This window comes from Pleurodeles waltl, chromosome 1_2, assembly GCF_031143425.1.
Source record: "Pleurodeles waltl isolate 20211129_DDA chromosome 1_2, aPleWal1.hap1.20221129, whole genome shotgun sequence".
NCBI lineage: Eukaryota > Metazoa > Chordata > Amphibia > Caudata > Salamandridae > Pleurodeles > Pleurodeles waltl.
The window spans coordinates 1,010,488,988-1,010,513,833 of NC_090437.1; the positions used below are offsets into that span (position 1 = coordinate 1,010,488,988).

The following is a 24,846-nucleotide window of genomic DNA, read 5'->3' on the forward strand; positions in this document are numbered from 1 at the left end:
TTGACACATGTCCTGCCTTTTACATACATGGCACCCTGCCCATAGAGCTAGCTAGGGCGTACCATAGGGGTGATTTACTTGTAGTAAAAGGGGCGTTCTGGGCCTGGCAAGTAAATTTAGATGCCAGGTTCTTGTGGCAGAAAACTGTGCGCGCAGGCCCTGCCATAGCAGGCCTGAGATAGGTTTGAAAGGCTACTTCAGTGGGTGGCGCAAGCAGCGCTGTAGGCCCACTAGTAGCACCTAATTTACAGGCCCTGGTTATAGGGATACCACTTTACAAGGGACTTATAGGTAAATTAAATATGCCAATTAGATATAAGCCAACCATACCTATTTACTAGGGAGAGCATATGCACTTTAGCACTGATTAGCAGTGAAAAGTGCTCAGAGTCATAATGTCAGCCAACAAGGGTCAGAAAAACAAGGAGGAAAAAGGCAAAAAGTCTGGGGAATTACCCTGTAAAAGGGCCAGGTCCAACAGTAACTAATCATGTGCACAGAGTTTAATCGCAGAAAGCTCCAAGTACTCCAAGACAGTGCTCAAGTTAACAGTTTAAGAAGGATGAACGCCTTAGTGAGCAAAGATTTGAGCTTCTGATCTTACAGAGATCGCAGCCGTGAAAGTTTTAATCCACTGAGCAATTTCGGCAGTAGTGCATTGACATGTTAACACAAAAGAGCACTCTATTTCATTACTTTGATGCCTACTCCTTGTCTTAACTTTATTATGTGTGAGTCCGGTGCATATGTCAGATGGCGGATATAAAAGTGTAATGTTCCCCAATGTGGACTGGAAATAAGATGTAATGTGATTTAATATTTCCATGTGAGTTTGTGATTTCTAACATGCTCTTTCAGCACTTATAATTGTGCAGAACTTTTATTTTAATTTCAGCCAACTGCCCCTGTGATTTGTGAGTTTTTAACAATGATGGCAGTTTGTCATACTGCAGTACCAGAACGAGATGGCGACAACATCATTTATCAGGCTGCATCGCCAGGTAATACATTTTGTGTTGTAGGTCAACTTAATGTTTCAAATATATTCACTGAAGTAACAGATTATTATTCTTAGGATTCCTATCCACGGATTAAGATGGGTCACCCCTATAAAATGCATGTGTTTTGGAAGGAAAAATATCTGAAATCTTCCTTCAACTTGCATCCATTGCCTCTTTCCTAACCAGCTCCATAAACTACTGCAACGCTTGGACAGCTGGCCATTTAGGTGAAGACCATTTTTGTTGAGCTAGATAGGATGCTTCTTTAGCCAGTCATCCTATTTTTGCCTTCTACATGCTTCCACATTTTAGTTATGTTCTTAATAGCACGCACAAGCTCTGATGTTTATTGGCTCTGATAAGGTTGTTGGAGTGAGATGTGATATAAAAATATATTATATTATAAATTGAAAAGATAAGTTTTCATAGAATTTGTAAATCGAAATAGAGAAGATTAGCAGTGTAAATTAGAAGGGTATTAGTCTTGCTGCTGCCATGCTTTTCTTGGTGTTGCTAACCATGGCAGTAGGCTTGCTCATAATGCAGCTGGCGGTACTCTGTGGGCCTCCGGGTCGGAGATGAATATATGAGCATGGCGGTATGAGTGGTGATGTGCCGGGTTGGCAGCGGCCAACAGCCACACTCCTAATGTGGCGGTATACACCGCCAGCCTGTTGGTGGTGATACCGCCACATTAACCCTGGCAGTCAAAAGACCCCTATATTTGCAAAGACTCTAGATGCCTTAGATTTGTTTGTTCTTTCTTGCACTGCCTAGTAGTAGTTAGCAATTCACACAAGCTCACCTGAACCCTTGGCCTACACCAAGTACAGATGGTATGGAGTTGTTCATGTACCTCATGTAGGAGATCTTGAACAAATGCAGCAACAATAGGTTACTGAGCACTTTCGGCAGGTTGCACAATACAAGGATAATGTTGAAACACATATTTGAAACTTGAAAAAAATGAGCAGTTGATTCACCTGTATTCTGTTTACAATTAGACATTTTAGTTCAATCGTAACTGGACACGCTTCCATTATGGCAGTTACTAATGCACACTCAAAACCAGCCATGTCTCCAGGTGCCTTTCGAGGTCAATTGCGCTTTTCCACCAAATGATCCCTAACTTTAATCCACATACCAGGGTGCAAAGGTTGATTCATTTATGCCCAGTTTGGTTTGTATCATTTTAAACGGTTTGCAGTTCTTCTCAGGAAACTGCTTCTTAATTTTACCTACATCTGCCGGGGCCCGAGGGACACGAATTTTATGTTAAGTACATTTGTAACAACCCAAAGCACTCCTAAGGAAGAATCTGGCACAAGTAACTGACCACTCAGGTAAACAACAGGAAAATGTGCTGGATGTGCTAGAATGCTGAGCAAAACAGCCAGGTTTTAGTCATTTTTTGATAGTCACCAGATTGGAATTTCGACTGGGAGCTTCTTCCAATGTAGAACAGCTAAATGAGAAAACGATTAACCTCCCACTGTAACTAGAAAAATGTGCTTGGGTTGATTAAGAGATAGAGGCATAAGGGCCCTAGCTGGGGAGGCAGCCCTGCCAAGTGTCACGCATCTCCCGTTAGAATAATGCATTTCCAGTCATTATCCCACATTACTGCAGTGCCTGATATTGTCACGCAAGTCCTGAAGTATGGGAACACCTTCTTTTTCCAGTTTCCCAATTAGCTAGGTAAGCTCTGATTAGTGTTTATCAAGGTCACAGGATGGTGCTGGTGTACAACTGGAGGTATAGGATTCTCGATATATTACGATATTTATATGGTTCCCTCGTCTTGATCACTTGATTTGCTTGCGAGAAAGTGTCACTGATAGTAATTGAAATGTCAATCATAATTACACTGAAATTGATATTGTCACACACATCAATTTGAAACCTTGGCAGTTATTTGGGGGGGGGGGAGGTGTGTGTGTGTGTGTGTGTGTGTGTGTGTGTGTGTGTGTGTGTGAGAGAGATACATGGGATTCTGTAATCACTGTATATTCGCCTTTATCTAACTTCTTTATAATTGTCGACTTGTGACGAAAACAGTCTATGATTTATAAAGAAAAGACTTTAGAACTCGACTGTTAAATTATTACAGTCAATTTCTGACATCACAATGTCTGCTGCCAGAGCCAGCAGCAGAGGTAGAAGTCAAGTCAGACCACAGAGCATAATTGAAGCAACTATTTAGCAACAGAAAATGGAACGTTTTTTTCTTTCGTCTACTCTATTTTTCAAGCATACAATGATAGAGAGAACATTTTTTTTGGCACTCCAGAGATAGTTAGAGAAAAGCTAAAATCTTTCTGTATGTTTCTACTCTATCTGAGCTACTGCAGATTTTATTTTTAGTCTTCATGTTTGCAAACATGCTCGCTCTTTCATATGGAAGAGCTACGCACCAAGGTTTAAAGTGGTTTGTGGGATAGGTGATAGTGTGACCATGTATTATATGGAGTAATGTACCCCTTGGTGTACATGGTAAGGTTAATGCATGTCACCTTGGAGTTCCATAACCTTATAAAGGAACTCGTCCTTCAGCCTCGTTCCTCTATATGGCTATGTAAGTCCTTGGTGACTTGCAGTATCCTTATAATGTGCGGTAAGGGCTGCTTTATCTATTAAATATTGCAGAATAGATTCCTCCAGTATCAAGCTGGTTTATAGAAGTTGCTTCTACTGCAAAGGTAGAGGCGACCACCAGTATGAAAAGCTCTGTGAATGTGGCATAGAAATTTAAAGATAATGGGCTTTTAAATAGGAAACCAATAAAGGGCTTTCAAAATAGGGGTTGACGCAGATCTTAGAATAGGTGGCATACCAACAGAGCATCAGTGTTTTGGATAGTTTGTAGAGGGGAGAGTAAATAGTCATCTATACCAGCATACAGGGCATTTCCATAGTCCAGGTGGCTTGTGTTGGTTGCCTGTGTGTTTGTTTTCCTACAATGTAAAGGCACCTAAATAAAAAATAATGGTTTTGTGTAACATACACAGGACACCAAGAACCAACGTTTAAGGAAGTCAGTTCTTTTATGTAAAGTGTTGACTCTCAAGGTACCCAGAATTATTGCCACCCTTTTCGGGGTAGGCGCAGAGCCAAGCAAGCTTACTTAGTCACCATTCCAAGGACCAGATAGAGAAAGTGTTGCCAATCAATCTGATTTTGGTGTTATCACAGTTTAGTTTACAACAATTTTCCCTTATACATGTAGCTACGGATTGGAGGCAGTCACAGAATTTTCTACTTGTGATTTCCAAGTTGTCAGTAGTAGAGATCACAAGTTTGCCAGTCATCAGCATAGGACAGAATATAAAATCCGAAAGCTCATACAATACTAGCTTATGGGGCCAAATAGGTGGTAACAATTGTAGGGCTAAGAGAAGTCTTCCTTCCTGTGGAACCCAACACAAGATGAGGACAGAGTCGATTTGAATGGTGAGAGATGTGTAGCTTATGTTCTGTCTCACAAAAATTATTGAAACCTGGGCAGATCTTTAGAATAAATTAATGCAGTCTGGATAGTGTGTGACGCTGTATAAAAAGCTGCAGAGTGATTGAGCAGGATGAGTACTGCAGGCCTGTCCTCATCCAGGCTTAGCCTAATCTTATCAGTTACTCCATGAAGTGTGGTTTTGATGTTCTGCTTTGTTCTAAAACCAGACAGTGACGGGTTGAAGAGATCATTTGACTAAAATATCATGATAACTATTGATTGACTTTTTCAAAACATTTGGCCACAAATGGGAGCAGAGATATTGGGAGGGCATTTGATAGGTTGGGGGAGGCATCTGCAGTTCAAAGCAAGAGATTAAAAAGCTCTGCAAGATGAGTGCTGAAGAAAGCTGAATAAGAACAACTGCAAAGAATCTGTTGTGACTTGAATTGTTGCTATACATTATCTCCCTAATTACCAGTTCTCTGCTGCTCAGCCAGTGTGAAGTCACGGAATGTTGACGAGTGCCTGGTTGGTGTGAATGTCAGTTGGTGAGAGGGGGCTGAACCTCAAGGATACTGCTCCTGGTGGGGCATTGCCTGTAAACTGTAACTAAGCTGTATAAACCTACATATTACAATCTACAAAGGATCCATCTTTAATTGCAACAGGAACCTCTAGAGAACCTGAAAGTCCAGATAATATGGTTTGCCCCACATCTAAAGTGGTAATGTGGATGAGCTTCTCCAGACAGCACAGGGAAGCTGTATGTGACTGGTCTTACACATACATCAGGGAATTCAAATCAGGTTAAGCTGTGACATTAGGTGAGTTTTGCTGATTTGTTTTTTTTTTCCTAGAAAAAATGTAGACAGTAATGGAAAGAGCTGAAGACGCAGGGATGGAGTGCTCACTAGAAAATGGGTGGGAGAATTCTTTCACTATTTTAGAGATTTGGTAAAGGAACCATTATTTTCCATTCTCTTATTAAGGAAATCTCACTGAGCCATTCAGATTCTCGTTTGATACGCCCTGGGTGTAGACTTGTACAGGCATTTATCACTTTCAGATTTTGCATCTCTCCAAGGACGTTTCAAGCGTTCGCGCAAAGCTTCCTAATACCTCTAGCTGAGGGCATTTTCTTGTTAACCCTGCTAATTTTAAGAAGGGCTGTAATGTCAAGTGCTTTTGTAATGGTGGAATGGTAACTGTACACTGCTAGATTAATATGTTTGGATTGATCTATAATTAGTAAGGCTAAATTAGCAGTTAGACTCACGATTGACAGACTTCGAAGAACTGTAGCTGGCCTAAGGTCTTTTAGGCAGAGGAGGGATCTTGTTATCAGTACTAATTGAAAAACAAAAAAGATGATGTGAATAGAGCAGAGACGCAGGTGGGTAAAGGAGAACAGTTATGTTAGAGAAGGGCAAGTTCTAAAGTGTGGCCAGTGGAAATGGGTAGGGTGCACGACCTTTAGGCTGCTTCAAAGTAGTCATTAAGTCTAATTTTGGATGGATGATTAATGTCTTTGGATTGGAAGTTAAAGTCCCCTATCAATTAAAATATGATGGTGGGGGGGGATGCACCCCAATAGAACTAAAATCTTGTACTCTGGGGCCTATGAAGGCTCCATCAACAGAAAAAGGAGTCCAATTCAGTTCGATAAATATGAATATTTTTCTATTTATTGTGACACTATTATTGTACATGTATTTTCATGCTTATAAATAATAGCTACTCCACCACCAGTTATACCTGCCCATCTAATTTGATATCCCACACTTAGGTACTATGGTCGAGAAGAGATCTGAAATTAAAATGTAAGCACCTTACCAAAGATTTTTTGCTCGTTTTTTTCAGTACTTTCTGAAACATTACCTCCAGGATGTTGTCTAATACCCTGTGGTGGTGATCATTTTCGCAATATTAGTATTTGCTGCTTAAAAGACGTGGTTACAAAAGAAAAGAAACCTCACCTTGTCCATGAAAAAGGGGCAAAAATGTTAAGTGAGCATTTGCAACAAGTCCTCAATGCTCTTGGGAAAAGAAAGGAGTTAATAACACAAGTAAGCAGCATTTACCATACTTTCTGAAGTCGCAGGAGCAGACAATTGCCTGGGCACAGACAGGGATGCTTTTGGTACGCTATCGGTGCCCCCATGAGCTTTGGTAAGGATCTTTCCCCATCTTTTTTCGGAGAGGGAGGTAGGAAGGTATCTTGCTGTCTGGCCATTAACCGTTTTCCTTTCCACATTCTCTGCTAACAGCCTGTCGAAATTCGCATAGTTTCTGATGCACCGTTTTCAAGGACGAATCCATCGGTTAAGGTCTTTTCTGCGATTCTAGACATTCCTCTGTCCATTACCACTTTAGAACTTTCTCTAGGGACTTCTGCTTTAGGTCATGGATTTCACCAACTCTTCTAACTTCCTAATCCTGCGACTCGTCTCTTACCTATCCAAACCTGGTTTGCTCCATCCTTACTTTCCCAGATGACACCTTTTAAGTACGCTTTAAGGCTTTTCCAGTCAATACGTACAATTGGATTTTGCATAGCAGATATTTGAAAGCGCACTCGAGCTTTCTGACTTGTTTGGTGAGTCGCACGTTCATTCTCTGGCTTACCTTGGCACCTGGGGCTCTCGTGTGGGGTGTTTGTGGAGCCCAGTTCGACCTCTTGTCTCCGACCGTAATCAAGCACAGGCACTTTCCAACAAACCAGTGTGTGAAAGAAATCTACACTAACACTGATATTAGAAATCTGAAAATGTTTAGTTACAAAAATATAAAATAAATAACTAGTGAATCACAGTGCTGAGCAACAAACTGATCGATGTGAGCACAAAACGAATAGGACACATATACAAAATGCTTATTTATATGTTTTAATGCACAGGACTCCAATTGAGATCATTTGACAAAACCGAAAGTAAGTACTATAAAGGTGCAGAAACTGAAGTAGTGGGGTAGTGCACAGGCAGCGTTTGATTGATACAGTAATGTAAGCTTTTCAGAGCTGAGAAAGCTATTTGAGAACTCTTGTCTATGATACTAGACTTAAAAGTGGGGCCTTAAACTTCAGACAGATGGCACAATTTGTGAGCATTGTCTTCCAGTTGACCAGGAGGACATGGTTGCCACTACTACTACAATCAAGCCAGGGCTGTATTTCTAATTTGCACAGCCACTAACTATCATAACATCTCAATGTTGAGATAGTCCTGAAACATGCACTTGCCAACATACCCTAAACTCAGAATGCCTATATATCATCAAACAGAGATATTCAATTTTTATACGTTAGGCTTACTTGGTTTGGTCCAAGGGGTTTCTCAGTGGCACACACCACCACCAACACACCACACCCTACCGCATGTGGGACAAGATCCCCACAGACCATCTCAACTCCCAACTTGCGCTGAACCCCCCCACACCAATGACCCCAACATTACTACTCATAACCTCGCACAATGGATCACAACCTGCGCAGACTCACTCGCCCCTCTCAGAAGAAACATCACCACCCGCAACATCAAGAACGCCCCCTGGGTCACCACTGAACTCCAAGCCTCTAAGCGTGAATGCCGCAAAGCAGAGAAAGCTTGGCGGCAGGAACCCTGAGTCACCAAATTCTCCACCCTCAAAACCTCCAGTAGCAAACACCACCAACTCATATACACCACCAAAAGAGCATACTACAAGGAACGCATAGACAGTAACTCTCACAACAGCAAGAAACTCTTTACCATCATCAAAGAGCTCTCAAAACCCAAAGCCAGCAATATAGACCCCACGCACACACAACTCCTGCGACTCCCTTTCCAACCATTTCCATTGCAAAATCTTAGACATACACAACAGTTTCAAACCACACGCACCCGCCACACACACCTTTGACTTGACCAACAAAGACCCTCCACATACACCCCCAAACTACTACTCACCTGGGCCCCTACCAATGACGAAGAAACTGAAAAAACGATCAATTCCATCCACTCAGGCTCCCCCTCTGACCCCTGCCCCATCGCATTTACAACAAAGCCAGCCCAACCATCGCCCCCAAGCTTCACAACATAATCAACAGCTCTTTCGACAATGCCACCTTCCCAGACCCCTGGAAGCACGCAGAAGTCACTGCACTCCTGAAAAAGCCCCAAACTGACCCTGATGACCTCACCAACTACCACCCTATTTCACTCCTCCACTCCCCGCCAAGGTCGCTGAGAAACTAGTGAACACCCGCCTGTCCCACTTCTTTGAGGAAAACAACACACTCGACCCCTCCCAGTCTGGGTTCCGCAAGAACCACAGTACTGAGACCGCCCTCATCGCATGTACTGATGACATCAGAACCAGAGTCGACAAGGGCGAGACCGTCGCACTCATCCTCCTGGACCTCTCTGCTGCCTTTGACACTGTCTGCCATCAAACTCTCCGCACACGCCTCCACAACGCAGGGATTTGACACAAAGCCCTAGACTGGCTCACCTCCTTCCTCACCGAAAGAACCCAGAAAGTCCGCCTCCCTCCCTTCCACTCCACAGCCACCTAAATCATCTGCGGAGTCCCCCAAGGGTCCTCCCTCAGCCCTACCCTTTTCAACATTTACATGACCCTGCTTGCCAACATCCTCCGACCACACGCAATCACCATCATATCCTACGCAGATGACACCCAGCTCATCATCTCCCTCACCCGTAACCCTACCACTCCCAAAGCCAACCTCCACGCTGCACTCCTTGACACCGCCACATAGATGACAGCAAACCACCTTAAGCTCAAATTCAACAAAACCGAAATCATAATTTCCGGCCCCAACAAAACCATATGGGACGACTCCTGGTGGCCCACCGCCCTAGGCCCCCCACCAGCCCCTGCAAACCACGCACGCAACCTCGGCATCATCCTCAACCCCTCCCTCTCCATGACCCAGCAAGTTAACGCCGTCACCTCCTCCTGTTTCAACACACTCGGCATGCTGCAACAAACCTTCAAATGGATTCCCATAGATACCAGAAAGACCGTCACCCACTCACTCATCAGCAGCAGGCTGGACTACGGGAACACCCTCTATGCCGGCACCACACTCAAACTCAAACGCAAACTCCAGAGAGTCCAGAACGCAGCCGCCCGCCTCATCCTCGACCTCCCACGCCATGAACACATCTCGTCACACCTCAGATCCCTTCACTGGCTTCCTATCAACAAGAGGATCACCTTCAAAATCCTCATCCACGCACACAAATCCCTCCAACACCGGACCAACCTACCTCAACGAAAGAGTGACCTTTCACACTCCCACTCGCCACCTCCGCTCTGCCAACCTCGCACTCGCCACAGTCCCATGCATCCAACGCGCCACCACTGGAGGCAGATCATTCTCCTACCTCGCCCCCAAGGCCTGGAACTCCTCCACACCAACCTCCGCAAGACCCAGGAACTCCTGCTCTTCAGAAAAAACCTCAAGACGTGGCTCTTTGAACAGTAATCCCTCCCCCCCTCCACCAGCACCCTGAGACCCTCACGGTTGAGTGGCGCAATCTATACATTTTTTGATTGATTGACAACATTTCAAATCAGTAGACAACCCTTGGTTAAGAAAAAAGGTGTGTTTTTTAAGTGAAAATGCAAGCCAGACAATTAGGCGTGAGGAAGGGAAGTGGATCATGGGTTATGGTCAGGTTATGAATTAATTTCAAAATGATTGTTGGGATTAAACCTCTGTGTATCTGCAACTAATGTGTCTATAGTACATTAGACATGACACCCATAAGTTCACACAGATGCACAAAAAATAGAAGACATTGGGCCTGATTACGATCTTGGCGGATGGAATACACCATCACAAATGTGGCGGATATTACATCCGCCATAGTAATACGATTTCCATATGATATAATGGAATTTTATTACGGTGGACGGATATCCATCCTTAAAGATCACAATCAGGCCCATTGTTTCCGTGATTTTTAATGTGATTTGTAGTATTACAACTTTAGTGTTTACATTTAAAAAAAAAAATCCCATGTCACAATCTGAACAGCAAAGATATTAAGTTACTGTGTAACCTAATTATTTTAATTATTTATTAATATAATTTCAAGTGTAATAAGGCAAATCAATTATAGGCACACAAGTTTGCGCCCCACAACCATTTTGATTTTTTTTCGAAAGTGTGTTTTACAAGGGTACCTGGCATTTGATGAGAAGGAGCAGTGCAGGGCCAACAAACCCACTTACCCTGTGAACAGAGTCTGAATTAATGTATGGGGGAGTGAGGGGAATGAGAAAAAGAATGAAGTGGAAGAGAGGGACAGTCATAATGCAAATAGCATAATTGCGGGATAGAAGGGAACATTAACAGGTGGACTAAGATGAGAGAGGGTAATGGAAAAGAGTGAGGAGAGAGAAAGGGAAGATACAGTAGCTGAGAGTACAGACCGCATGTGAGAACAAGGAAGATAAACACAGAGGAGATTGAAACAGAAAGGGATAAATGGGATGGCTGTATGGAAGAGAGAAGGGAAAGGATGATATTGAGGAGGGCACAGAAAGAAGGAAAAAAGTAATGGAAAAGGGAGTGAGTTACATAGGAAAGGGAAAGCGTGGGAGAGAAAAGTGAAAGGCTGAGAATTTAAAGAGTAAGGATGGGGAGAGATAGATTGTGAAGGTGTGAGGAGAAACTAAATAGGAGATGAAGGAAACTGGATAGTGAGGGGGTGGGGCTAAGGGAAGATCATGTACAGCAATAAAAGTGGAAAAATAAAAATAAAGGGCAAGGGAGGGGAAAAGAGAGCGGAACAGGAATCAGGTAGAACAAGAGACAGACGTAAGAGTGACAATGAATGGGCAAAACAAGTGATGGAGTAGAATGGATGACAGGAGAGTTGGGTAACAGAGCAGATAAAATGTGGGATAAGAAAGAAAGAGAAAAATGTGGATAAAAGATGAGAGAAAAATGCATGCATGCAGAAGAGAGGCATAAAGATAGAGGGGGCATTGAGGCCAATGGATAAAGAGCCAAGAAGTGAGAAACTGGGATAGGCAACATTGAGTGGTTGGGGAAAGAAGGCAGGATGAGAGTGGGCACTGGAAGCTGATGGATTAGTGCAAGGCAAGAGGCTAGTAGGAAAAGAGGAGGGATAGGGTGGCCAAGAAAAGGACAAAGGATGCAGGTGTGAGGGTTGCCAGGGTTTGAGAATAAGTGGTTATGCCAGTAGAATCAGTAAGCTGGCAAAGTATAACAGATGGGAAGACTTAGAGAAATGAGGTAATAAAAGTAGGCATGTTAGGGAGAGCATTATGAGCAAAGAGATAGATGAGCATCATGGGCACAGTGAGACTGGCAGCAGCCGAGGACACCAAGTCTGCAATGGGGGAAGAGCCAAAGTGGACTTTACAAGAGGTGGAGGCGAAAAAGTAGTACGATCAAGGCAAAGTAGAAGAGTAATGACATAAATGTAAGAATCTTTGGGTGGAACAAAAAAATGGCATAGAACTGAAGGCTAGTGTGTGGTGAAGAGGAAGCCACAGGAGATGCTGGTGTGGAAGAGCAGTGGTAGGAACTAGAAAGCACCGAGAAAGGTTGATAAGGGATGATGGAAGGGGCGGTTTGTATAGGTGGATGCTGGTGAATGACCAAAGTGGGTAGAGCATTGGGCAAAGGAAAAGGTGGGTAGTGGAGAGCACTGCAGGTGAGTAGAACAGTGCCAAAGGAGTCTGATGAGTGGGTTCACACAGAACGAGAGGAGGCCACTGGAAGAATCTTCTGCAGGAGAGCTGGGTTTAGAATGTCCAAAATGAAGCTAGTGAGGGAGAGGAGAAGGTTAGTGTGCGAGCCATGGGAGAGTACCAAAGCCTGTGAGAGTGAGCAAAGAGAGAAAGGCACAATATAAAACTGGTAAGGAGAACAGTACAAGAGAGCAGAGGAGCACAAATTAGGCTGGTAAGGGAGGTAGAGGATGCTATGTGAGGTGGATGATGAAGCGCATGAGAGGGCAGACGATACATGCGGAGGTTTGTGTCAGTGGGCAACGGCTTACCTCACAAATAGTCAGGGAGGGCACGTTGAGCTTCAGAAATCACAAAAGGGGACTCATGAGATGAGAAAGATGACACAAGAGGAGGGTGGGTAGGAAGACTGTGGAAAGTCGGAAAAAAACATGAAGCTAAAGAGGTGAGACTAATGTACCACCAAGTAGTAGAACAGCACAAAAGGAGACTAGGGAATTAACACACTTGAAGGGATAGGAGGACATAGAATCTTGTGCTAGACAATGGGGCCTGTTGCACAAGAGGAGGCTGGTGACGAAGAGCTTGTGAGTGCAGAAGGGGACAATAGAGAAAGCCAGTGAGAGAAGAGTGGAGAAACAGGAAGGCTGTAAGGGCATGACTATTGAGAAAGACACAATATAAAGCTGGTGAAGAGAAGACTGTATGGCAGAGGAGGAGAGTATGGAAGGGCAGAGGATGGCAAATGAGGTTGGTGATGGAATTGGTAGCTGGTAGAAGGTGAAGAGGAGCAGTAGAGGGCAAAGGAGAACATGAAAAAATACTAATGTGGCAGAATTATGAAAAAAGCCTCACTTAACACAAGACTAATGAAAGAGAGTGTAGCAGAGGATAGAACAGCAGAAAACAAGACTGGGGAATGATCACATCGGAAAGGATAGGGGGCATAAGTATAAATTGTGCAAGAGCGGTGGGTAGAAGCTACATGTGTAGTTTGGTAAGGAAGACAGTAGAACGGTAAAAGACAAAGGAGGAGGCCTTTGAAATGAGACAAGGCAAATTAGGATTGTGGAAGGGAGAACAATGAAAGTGAGGGACAGCACATGGCTAGTGAGCAAAAACAGGGAAGGGCAGATGGGGGATATGGTAGAAGTCTGCTGAGTCTGCAAGAGGTTGGTGTGAGAAAGCAGCAGGGGCACTCTGCCTGGAGGCTGCATGAGAAAAGGATTTAGGGAGGGCAGACAAAAACGCTGCTGAGGAAGAACAGAGGGTAGAGGAAGGAACATGCATACACTACCAAGAATGAGCACAGGGAGAGGAGAGACAGCCTGATGAGAGAGGTCACAGGGAGGGAGATTGATGGAGGAATGGTTATCACAGATCTTAGCCCTCTATTCCAGAACAGCCAATAGCTTGTCAAATGGTCAAACCTGCTACAAGTCAAGCCAGATCTGCGACAAGTTAAGAAAGAACAGCAGCAGTTGGGGATGAAATAGACTCACATGACTGGGAAGTGAGATGGGGGCAGAAGTGGAAAACATGACACAAGCTTTGAGAGGCCAATGCAAGTAGGGTGTGCAATTAAAAGGGAAGTAGACCACAGCAGTGTAAGCTGAAGGTATTATAGCAGTGCTGGAACAGCAAGAGCACAGACTATGGTCCTGATTTAGATCTTGGTGGACAGGTTACTCCATCATAATGATGACGGATTTCCCGTCCGCAGAAATATAAATCCCATTATATCCTATGGGATTTATACTTCGGCCGATGTGATATTTGTCACCATTGTGATGGAGTAACTCATCCGCCAAGATCTAAATCTGGCCCTATAACATGACATAGGAAGGAACAGTTACATAGGTACAAAGAAGGTCACTCATAGAGTGAAAAGAGTAAAAGGAGCTGGGGCCGTGAGGGAAGTGCTTCACTATTGTCGTGAGATTTTCTTGAGCCCACTTTGGTTCTCCATTTTACTTTTATATTTTACACATTTTAGGTTGACTTTGTTTTAGCAAAGTTACTTTACTTGTTTATGCTTGCACAGTCTTATTCTGAGAATATCCTTTACATGATGCTTGTTTGCAGTAAGCCCTTCTCGACACGTAATTTGTACGCTCTGTTCAAGGCTAGGAACATAGAGCAAGACATCCTAGTGCTTGGGTTGACTGTTTTGGATACAGCTTCCAGTATCTAGAGATATCAGAGCTGCACCTCTAACATAGTGTGGTTTTGATTATACAAACATGCACTGCCCTACAGGGGTCAGAAGAGCACACCAGCCTTGATTGTCCTGGAACTATAAGCAGATCTGTTGATGCTTCACCTTGCAGAAAAGGATTGCCCTAGTCTGACTCCCTGACCCAACTGTCCAGGTATGGGGGGCTGAGGCTATTCTTGGTGATCTGGCTGAGGGAAGTTTAGTAGTATCCTATAGAGATATCTAGTTGTAGATTCCGTACCATAGAATTTCCCTGAGGTGTCAGTCTGGATCTGGAGATTTTTCTCGAGCAGTACCCGTGAAGGTTGCATTCATCGGCTTCGGATATGAGGTGGCGGTTCCTATATAGACGCCACCTTGGTGCGCTGAGGTTGGTTCTTTTCTTTGTGCCCAAGCCAGCACTGATCTGAAGAAAGAGCTACCGCTCAGTCACTTTTTGACTGGTCATGTTTTATTTTTTGTTGAAGATTTTTGAGTGTCTGCACTCCTAGTGCATTGAGAGTGTCTTCACATAAGACCGGGTTCAAGCACTGCGGATCCTGCCATCGGGTGTTGTCCGTGACGGATCTGCACCGTATGGGCACTTGGTGTCTGGAGCGTGACCACAACTTGAAGCCGTGCTCCTAGTGCCAGGCAGTGAATCCAAAAACTTTGAGGGCGCGGTCCCTAAAGCTCTTGGTGGCGTGGCGCTCAGCTCCGTGTAAGTTCAGATCTTGGTCGAGAGGAAGGTCCCGAAGGCCCCCCCCCATTGTCATTGTCCCACTCCACATCCTCAGGACAATCTGGTAAGTCAAGGCACAAGAAGAAGTCCTAGAAGAACAAATGGTCTATGACTTCTCCTTGTCCGACGAGACAAGGGAAAGGGAGCGGTGTTGCTCTAGGCCTCCATCTGCGGAGCCTGCATTTCGGTCAGCTCCCCGCCTCCCCAAGTTTCAGAGAGCCAGAGCGACCTCTGCCTAACTCAGAGTTTTGTGAGGCCACACGCTTCATTTGTGGGCAGCCCAACTCCAGAGCGCCTTCAGGCCCGCGGGGTTGGAAGGAGCCCCCCCGGTTTCCTTGCTGCGGCCTTGGCTCCAGGGGGCACCCATGAATCCGTTCCTGGATCAGAATTGGTATCGGTTGTAGCACCTCGACCTTTCCCCAACACTGGTAGGCCTGTCTAACTGACCCAGCATTACTGACATAACACCCCACTCCTGGGATTTTGGTTATCCAAGCTTATACATCCATGGACTTGTTCCCTTCTACACCCACAGATAGGGAATTTAAGAGGCTGGGCCGCCTTGGAAATAAAGATGTTTTCTTCAGCCAGCCTGGCATTGCAGTCCGTGAACACCACATGCCTTTTAAGCCGATACTCCCACACGCTGTGGGCTTCAAGTGCTGCCCCAGGTCCCGGTGAGGCCCGAGTTGTACTCTTTCAAGCAGTTGCTGATGGGAGAGACGCAGCAAAGTTCACGATCCGTTGAGAAGTGGACACGACTGATTCACTGGACAGAGTGGCTGCACCGATGGTGGCTTTTTGGGGGATGTCCAATCTAACCTTAAGGACATGCCCTTTGATGGCACCTGTCTCTTTGGAGAAAAAAAATCAGACTCCGCGCTTGAGCGCATTAAGTATTTTTGTGCTACGGCCAGGTCCTTGGACCTTGCAGCTGCGCCTCGCCTCCCAACCCCAGTCTACTTTTTGCCCATTTTGTGGCTACTGTAGGGGCGTCCTGCAACATCCTTTCCCATTCAGCCACTGTGCTATGCATGCTGCATAGCCTCTGTGTGGCTGGGGACGTTGGATCTACCATCCTCATGGATCAGGGAGTCAGCTGTCTTGCCAGTCCTCCGCCCCCCACTCTGCTGCTACTCCCAAACCTTCCTAGTCTGTCTCTTACCCACCAGGGACCAGTCCGAGCCAGGATTTGCCATCACCGGCTCCACTGGCAATCCGTCACATCAGACAGGTGGGTTTTGCAGATAGTCCAAAGGGCTACTCCCTCCCCTTCAAGGCTACCCTTCCATCCATGCCACCATCCTATGATCGGATGACAGTGGATCACTTGGCACTTATCTACGAAGAGGTTACGGCTCTCTTGGCCAAAAAAGCCATACAGAGGGTGTCTGTGCCAGAAGTAGGTCATGGTTGTTAATCCTGCTACTTTCTGGTATCCAAAAAGGACAGGGGCCTCTGTACTATCCTAGACCTTTGGTCCCTCAGTCTCTTTCTCAAGAAATAGATGTTCAAAATGCTCACTCTGGCTCAGGTTCTATCTGCCCTGGACCCAGGAGACTGGATGGTAGCATTGGACCTGGAGGGCACTTACTTCCACATTCCCGTTTTGCCTGCCCACAGACGTTACTTGCAGTTTATCACAGCTCATCTGCGCAGATTAGGGGTTTCAGTCTTCCCCTACCTCGGTGACACTATCTTGAAAGCGGGCTTGCACCAGGCTGTTGTCTCCTACCTCCTGACTGTAGCGAACCTCTTGCATTCATTGGGGTTCACTATAAAGATGCCAAAGTCAGACCTGACTCCCTCTTCAAATCGCCTGCATTATCTTAGCTGCCGAGCAGCGAGTCCAGGATATTCTGGCTATGATACCGATATTTCAGGCTCTATTATGGATCTCGGTCAGAATGACTGAGGCTGCTGGGCCTCCTGCATCCTGCTGGTGCCACATGCCAGATGGCATATGCGGGCTATGCAGTGAGACATGAAGTTCAAGGGGCGCAGCATCAGAGGAATCTCTCCGACATGGTCCAAATCTCAGAGGGAACTGCGCAAGATCTGCAATGTTGGTTACCAAACTGCGATTGGGTTAGAGGCAGATCCCTCTCCCTTCCCCAACCAATCTGACAGTAGTGACAGATGCGTCACTCTTGAGATGGGGTGGCCACCTGGGAGAGACCGAGATCAGAGGCATCTGGTCTCCAGCGGAGTCCAGACTCCACATCAACCTGCTGGAGCTCTGGTCTGTCAGACTAGCATTAAAAGCATGTCTTCCCTCTCTCGAAGCAAAGGTACTGCAGGTTTTCACAGATAACACCACTGCCATGTGGTACTGCAACAAGCAGGGCGGGGTGGTGTCGTGGACTCTTTGGCAAAAGGCTCTGCGCCTCTGGATGTGGCTGGAACTACAGGGCATTTCCCTGGTTGTTCAACATCTGGCGGGCTCTCTGAAAGTCAGAGCGGACAAACTCAGCCGACAATGCTTATCATGAACAGCGTCTCCATCCGGAGGTAGCGCAAGGTCTCTTTCAGCAGAGGGGAGAGCCTTGTTAGATCTGTTTGCTTCCGCAGAGAATGAGCAATGTCAGCAGTTTTGCGCATCAGAGTTTTCCAAGGCGGTACTCACTTGGCAACACTTTTTGTCTCTAGTGGAGTTCAGGTCTCATGTATCTCTTTCTGCCCTTACCACTTCTACCCAGAGTTCTCAAGAAGATATCAAATGACCAGGCCTGAGTAATCCTTGTGGCTCCAGACTGGGCATGAAGATCTGGTATCCTGAGCTATTGAACATGGCCATTAATCCTCCGATCGGACTGCCCCTTAGGGAGGAACTTTTGTCGCAGGGGAGGGTACTCCACCCGAACCTGTCGAGTCTCTGCCTTCTTGCGTGGAGATTAAGCGACGGCAGTTGACAGCTTTTGACCTTCCGCCCAAAGTCTGTAATGTAATCCTGGCAGACCGGCGTCTCTCCACCAAAATGGTATACACCTGTTGGAAGAAATTTGTGGCACAGTTCACAGGCAAGTCTGTTGACCCACTTTCTACCCTTCTATTTAAGGTTCTGTTGTTTATACTTTCGTTGGCCTAGCAGGACTCTGCTATGGGCATTTTTAAAGTATATTTGTCTGCAATCTTTGCATTCGTACGGCTGCCCAACTTTTTTTGTTTAAATCTCCTATTGTAAATAGATTCCTTAAGGGCCTTACTCATTTGTTTCCTCCATCCCCATTCATTGTGCCCCAGTGGCAATTGAATTTAGTTTTGACATTTCTGATGTACACTCCTCTCGAGCCTCTCCAGAATTGTCTTCTCAGGCTTCTCACTTTGAAAACAGCCTTCCTTATGACCATCACATCTGCCTGCAAGGTGAGTAAGCTGCAGACATCGTCATCTAAGCAGCCCTACTTTTCCATCTATCCTGACTAAGTGGTGCTTCGTACTCTGGCCTGCATTCTACCGAAAGTGGTTGCGCCCTTCTGTATAGGCCAATCCATCATCTTGCCTGCTTTTTACGCACCTATGCATCCTTCTGAGGAAGAGGAGAGACCCCACTGTCTGGACCCAAAAAGGGCATTGGTGTTCTACCAAAGAGTTCCGGGTGGGTGATCAGCTCTTAGTTGGTTATGTGGGTTCCAAGAAAGGTTGCACAGTGCAGAAGAGAACCCTCTGCAGATGGGTCATACTCTGCATTAAAATGTGCTATGCATTGGCTAAGAGGCAACCCCCAGAGGGTTTGCATGCTCATTCTGACAGAGCTCAAGCTGCAACTGCTGTGTTAGTACGCAGAGTTCCAGTTCTGGACTTGTGGCAACGTGGGCATCTCTGCACATGTTTACCAAACACTGCTGCCTAGACAGTCAAGTCCATAGGGACGGGCATTTTGCCCGTTCGGTCCTACAGGGCTTTCTGGTGTGATCTTTGTTCGCAGACCCACCTCCTTGGATGGTGTTGCTTGGGTATCTATTCTGAGGTAAGGAATCTACAACTAGGTGTCTCTATCAGATGGACAGGCTACTTACCTTCGGTAACATCTTACCTGGTAGAGGCAATATCTAGGTGTAGATTCCTTACCAACCTACCCATTCTTCCTGCTCTGCAGACTGATTTCTAGGGTCAGGGACTTCCCTTTCAGGGTTCTAGTTTTGATGCACCAGTGGTCCGTGTTCTTCATGGCTCTGTGCTTCTGGCGTGGAAAGTTGTGAAAAGAAACTGACGTCAGTGCACCAGGTTGGCGCTGATATAGGAACTGCAATGTCCTATCCGGTGCAAACGACGCCGACAATGTACAGAGCCGATCCACGCCACCTAACGGAGTGCAGGGCTCGAGAAAAATCTCCGGATGCAGACTGACTTTGGGGGAAATTGTAAGGAGGATTAGGATATTGTTTCTACCAGATAAGGCGTTACCGAAGATAAGTAACTTGTCCTTCTCACCACTTACTTAGCAGAAGGAGCTGGGCCAAGGCCAGAACGCCACCAGTCATCCAACCAGATATCGTGGGCTTTGCCGAACAGAACGATCTTAGATTTCTCACTGTTGAGTTGGGAACATTTGTTAACCATTCAGTCAGCAATTTCCGTCATGCAGTGTGGGAATTCGTTTTCCACCTTGTCTGGATCAGGGTAAAAAAAGATGAGAAGCGGAGTATCATCTGTGTATGACACGATCTCCACTCCACAAGATCGTACAATTTCTGCCAGAGGTGCTACATAGATGGTAAATAATGTTGGGCTCAAGCACGAACCCTGGAGGACCTCTTTGCTGATACATCTTTCTAAATTTAAATGGACCTAAATAGATGTGTTGGGTATGGTTATCAAGGAAGGACGAGCAGCGGTAGCGTCGAGATGGGTTTGTAATTAGCGAGGACCTCAGGATTGACAATCAGGAATTTGTAAAGTCCACTACTCACCCATGAGGGTCTCAAGACGCTGATGGCCTTCATTCCTTCGTGGAGGTTGGTCTATCTTGGTGGGCTCCTTCGGTGAGGGAGAGGGTCAACTGGGTGTCGTCGGCCTATGAGATGATGTTGAGGTTGTGGGATCGAGGGATGTTAGCGAGCGGGGCCATATAGACGTTAAAGAGGGTCGGGCTGAGGGATGAACCCTGAGGTACGCCGCAGATGATTTAGGTGGCCTCCGAGTGAAATGGGGGAGGCGGACTCTCTGGGTTCTGCCGATGAGCTAGGAGGTGACCCAGCCCAGGGCTCTGTCGCAGATTCCTGCATTGCTGAGGCGTGAGCGTAGGGTGTGGTGGCAGACGGTGTTGAAAGCTGCCGAGAGGTCCAGGAGGATGAGGGCCACGGTTTCGCCATTGTCCAGTATGGCACTGATGTCAGTGGCGACGATGAGGGTGGTTTCGGTACTGTAGTTGCTGCGGAATCCGGATTGGGAAGGGTCCACGGTGCAGTTCTCCTTGAGGAAGCGGGTTAGTTGTCTGACAGCCTTCTCAATTACTTTTGCTGGGAAGGGGAGCAGGGAGATAGGCCGTAAGTTTTTGAGGTCCTTTGGGTCTGCCTTGAGTTTTATGAGAAGGGCATTGATCAGCTCTCTGGGAAGGTGGCGGACTCGAAGGAGCTGTTGATGATCTTCTGTAGTTGGGGTGCGATGACGGAGCTTGCTTTGTTGAGGATGTGGTGAGGGCAGGGTTTTTTTGAGAAGAGGAGTTACTTATGCACACTTCCAATTGGTTGCCCCTTTAGTACAAGTTAAGGAAAGATTGAACAATGTTTTTACTTATGGAGCCAGGCAGGCAGCTAGGCTGGATATTATCCTATGTAGACAAGGATTTAAGGGGGAACCTGATTAAACAAGATTTAGCATCTTCTGCATCTGTTCTAAAGAGCAAAGTCCTCCATTCCAGCCTTGGCATCTGAATGAGGTTGCCTCAGATCCAGTACCATTTCTGAGTGTTTTGAGCTGGCGGGATAGCCTTACAGATGGTGTTGATTTTGTTCTCAAAGAAATCTGATAAGGAATCGCAAAGTTTGAGAGATGCCGGAGTGATGGTGGCACAGGCTTGAGAAGTTAAGAAGCTATTTAGCGCTTTGTAAAGCTCCTATGTGGAATGGCCCACTATGGCGATTGTGGAAGTAATGTTTGCTTTCCATTTCGCCCTGATCCTTTTGTGATGATCGCTTAGCATGTTCTTTCCAGGCATATCATTTTTTCCCACCGCAGATTGTTAGTGTAACAGGGTGCTTGATTTTTGGGAGAAGATGCGGAGGAAGAAAGTTTCTTAAGGGGGGACTAATTGATTGAGAATAATTGTTAGGGAATCATGATGGGAATTAAGCAGCATTAATGTCCATTTAAGATGTAAGAGTGGAAGCCTTAAAAGCCTCCAAAAAGAGTCAGCTCTTGGTGTAGTAAAAAAAAACTAAGCATACAAAATTGCATTATTTGCAAATAACCAGTCCTTTAATTGATGGGAACTGTTCATTACAGCATGGGGTGGAACTATTAGTTTTAATAAGGATGGCATGACTTACTTCATTTCAGAAGGGGAATACTTCCAAACTGTAGTACTGGCCATTTTGAGAGAGATCTGACGGATCTGAGAAAAAACGGGCAGGAGTACTGGCATCTGGCATCGGACGGGCGCACAGGGGCTTGCCTTTAGGGCACCAGTGGCGCGTCCTGTCCTGCAGCTGCTTAAATAGTATGTCTCTTGAAAGGGCCCAGTGTCTAGGCCGCTGACCTGTCCAAAATGGTAGCGATCTATTGGCCCAAAGGAAGTGAGGAATGGAGAAAAGCCGCTCTCTCTACAACAGCCGGCACAGAGATGTGGCGAAACAGACAGCAGTAGGTAAGCAAGTGGCACAAACACTCAGCACAAAGTGAAAATAAAAGCAATCTTAAAACGGCATTAAGAATTTTTTTAAACAGCGTCCTTGCCTGAAAGCAGCGCTGCTTGTCTGCACCCTGCACCTGCTTGAATAGTATGTGGCTTCTTGAAAGAGCCCTGTGTCTAGACCGGCGACCTGCCAAAAATGGTGCTGATGAAGATGGGTCTGTATCCTCTTATACAACAATACATATTGACCTGTTGTACTCAGTCCACAAGCCCAAGTGCTGGTCAGCTGAGTACTTTCGGCAGCCTTCTCTATTGGTAGGGGGACCAGACAGGGCCCCTGTTATAGACCGGCTGGTGAGAAGCGATGCCCAACTAAAAGGGTGGAAATGGGAGAGCTCTACTGAAGAATGACTCACTCTTTACATGAACAACGGTCTCTTCTTCCTTGCAAACCCAAGTCTTACAGGGCAACAGTGCCTTCAACTCTTCAAACTCTACTAAGGGGCCTCGGGACTCTGGGTAAACAAGAACAATCTTTGCTGGTCCCATTTAGAGGCACACTGAAATTATGCAATGGCAGTCATTGATACCTATTAAATGCCTAAACTTTCAAATACATGGGAATCCATATTTCCTTCCTTCCCAAACAAACCTGGAGCCTTAATATGACACCCCTTGGCTCCACGATGAGAGCGGACCTGCAATGTTGGACGACCTTACCACTTTCCTTACTGGACCATGTAGCCCTTTTCGAATTGATGACCCTACAGTGGTTTTTATGTGTCTTTCAGAATTTTGCACTCATTATCCCAGACAAATGGTACAGAGACTTCACAGCCACGATAGAAGCCTTCTTGTGGGCAGATTATCCACCACGTATAGCCTGGGCTAAATGCCAGTTATCAGTATAAGACAGGTGTAGGAAGTTGGCTCTGTATGTACTATCAAAGTAAGAAATAGCATGCACAGAGTCCAAGGGTTCCCCTTAGAGGTAAGATAGTGGCAAAAAGAGATAATTCTAATGCTCTATTTTGTGGTAGTGTGGTCGAGCAGTAGGCTTATTAGAGGGTAGTGTTAAGCATTTGTTGTACACACACAAGCAATAAATGAGGAACACACACTCAAAAGACAATTCCAAGTTTTTACCCTTGTACCCAAATTGGGGTTGTGAAGAGGCTTTGGACCCTCCCTCCTGAGCAGGTTTTTGGGGCCCTGTAGAAGACTCTTTACTTTTACCCTTGAATGTCTCAACACTCTTCTCCTGGGGAGTCTTTGTGACCCCTTTCTTTTGGTCACCCCCCTGTGGAAGTCTTGGTCACCCTAGTCTGACTCAATGGTCCACCTTCTTTCCCAATTCTTGGGGAGAAATTAATCCTAGGTCTACCAGATGCTGATGCAGTTTATCATTGAAACAATTACTTAACAGGTGTTCTTTCACAAATAAATTGTACAGCCCATCATAATCATTTACACCACTGCCATGAATCCAACCATCCAGTGTTTTGACTGAGAAGTCAACAAAATCAACCCAGGTCTGTCTCGAGGATTTTTGAGCCCCCCGAACCTAATCCTGTACTCCTCAGTTAAGAATCCAAAGCCCTCAATCAGGGTAGCCTTCATGAGGTCATAGGATTCTGCATCTTTTCCAGAGAGTGTGAGGAGTCTATCCCTACACTTTCCAGTGAACATTTCCCAAAGGAGAGCACCCCAGTGAGATTTGTTTACTTTTCTGGTTGCACAAGCCCTCTCAAAAGCTGTGAACCATTTGGTGATGTAATCACCATCTTCATATTTAGGTACAATCTCTTTAGGGATTTTTAGCATGTCAGGAGAATCTCTGACCCTATTTATGTTGCTGCCACCATTGATGGGACCTAAGCCCATCTCTTGTCTTTCCCTTTCTATGGCTAGGACCTGTTTTTCCAAAGGCAATCTTCTGGCCATCCTGGCTAACAGGAGGTCATCTTCATTGAGGCTTTCCTCAATGCTTCCAGAGTTGCTGGACTCTCCTGTGAGAGAAGCAGCATCTCTGACTATCACTTGTAGAGTCAGGGTTGGAGGAACCCTGGCCTCCCTATCTAGGGTTGGAGGTGGGAGTTCCTCCAACTCACTAGTGTCCCCCTCTGTGGGGGCATCATCAGAGGGGTTGTTTTTAGCAAACTCTGCCAAGAGCTCCTGGAGCTGTACTTTGGTAGGGTTTGAACCAGTCTTTATCTTTTTGATTTTACAGAGAGACCTTAACTCTGACATCCTAAGATGCAGGTAAGGGGTGAGGTTGAGTTCCATCACTAACTCTTCTGCATTAGACATTATGTTTCTAAAAGTTGGAATACTTTTTAAGAATCTAAAACTATCTCTAGAACTTAATTCAAACTTTTACAAAACTTTTAAACTCTAAAAGAAATGCTAACAGGGACTAACACAAGGCCCTAGCAGGACTTTTTAAAAATTTAGAAAAATAAGTCAAAATTCAAAAATCACTTTCTAATGACAATTTTGGGAATTTAGTCATGTGATCAGGTATTGGCTGAGTAGTCCAGCAAATTCAAAGTCTTGTACCCCACCGCTGATCCACCAATGTACGAAGTTGGCTCTGTATGTTCTATTTCAAAGTAAGAAATAGCATGCACAGAGTCCAAGGGTTCCCCTTAGAGGTAAGATAGTGGCAAAAAAAGATAATTCTAATGCTCTATTTTGTGGTAGTGTGGTCGAGCAGTAGGCTTATCAGACGGTAGTGTTAAGCATTTGTTGTACACACACAAGCAATAAATGAGGAACACACACTCAAAAGACAATTCCAGGCCAATAGGTTTTTATATAGAAAAATATATTTTCTTAGTTTATTTTAAGAACCACAGGTTCAAGATTTACAAGTAATACTTCAAATGAAAGGTATTTCACTCAGGTATCCTAGGATTAGCCTGGTTA

General features: G+C 45.4%; 1 protein-coding gene across 5 annotated transcripts in view; it reads left to right on the plus strand.

Annotated features, from left to right (window-relative positions):
• The window catches only part of ATP8A1 (ATPase phospholipid transporting 8A1), a 944,803-nt gene that overhangs the window by 441,417 nt on the left and 478,540 nt on the right, over positions 1–24,846 (plus strand). For all 5 annotated transcript variants that reach the window (XR_011194335.1, XM_069201769.1, XM_069201775.1 and 2 more), the window contains one exon: positions 896–1,001. Coding sequence is in view for 4 of the 5 variants with exons in the window: in XM_069201769.1 (XP_069057870.1) it covers positions 896–1,001 (106 nt within the window). In the remaining variant the exon portion in view is untranslated. The remainder of the gene's footprint in view (positions 1–895; positions 1,002–24,846) is intronic.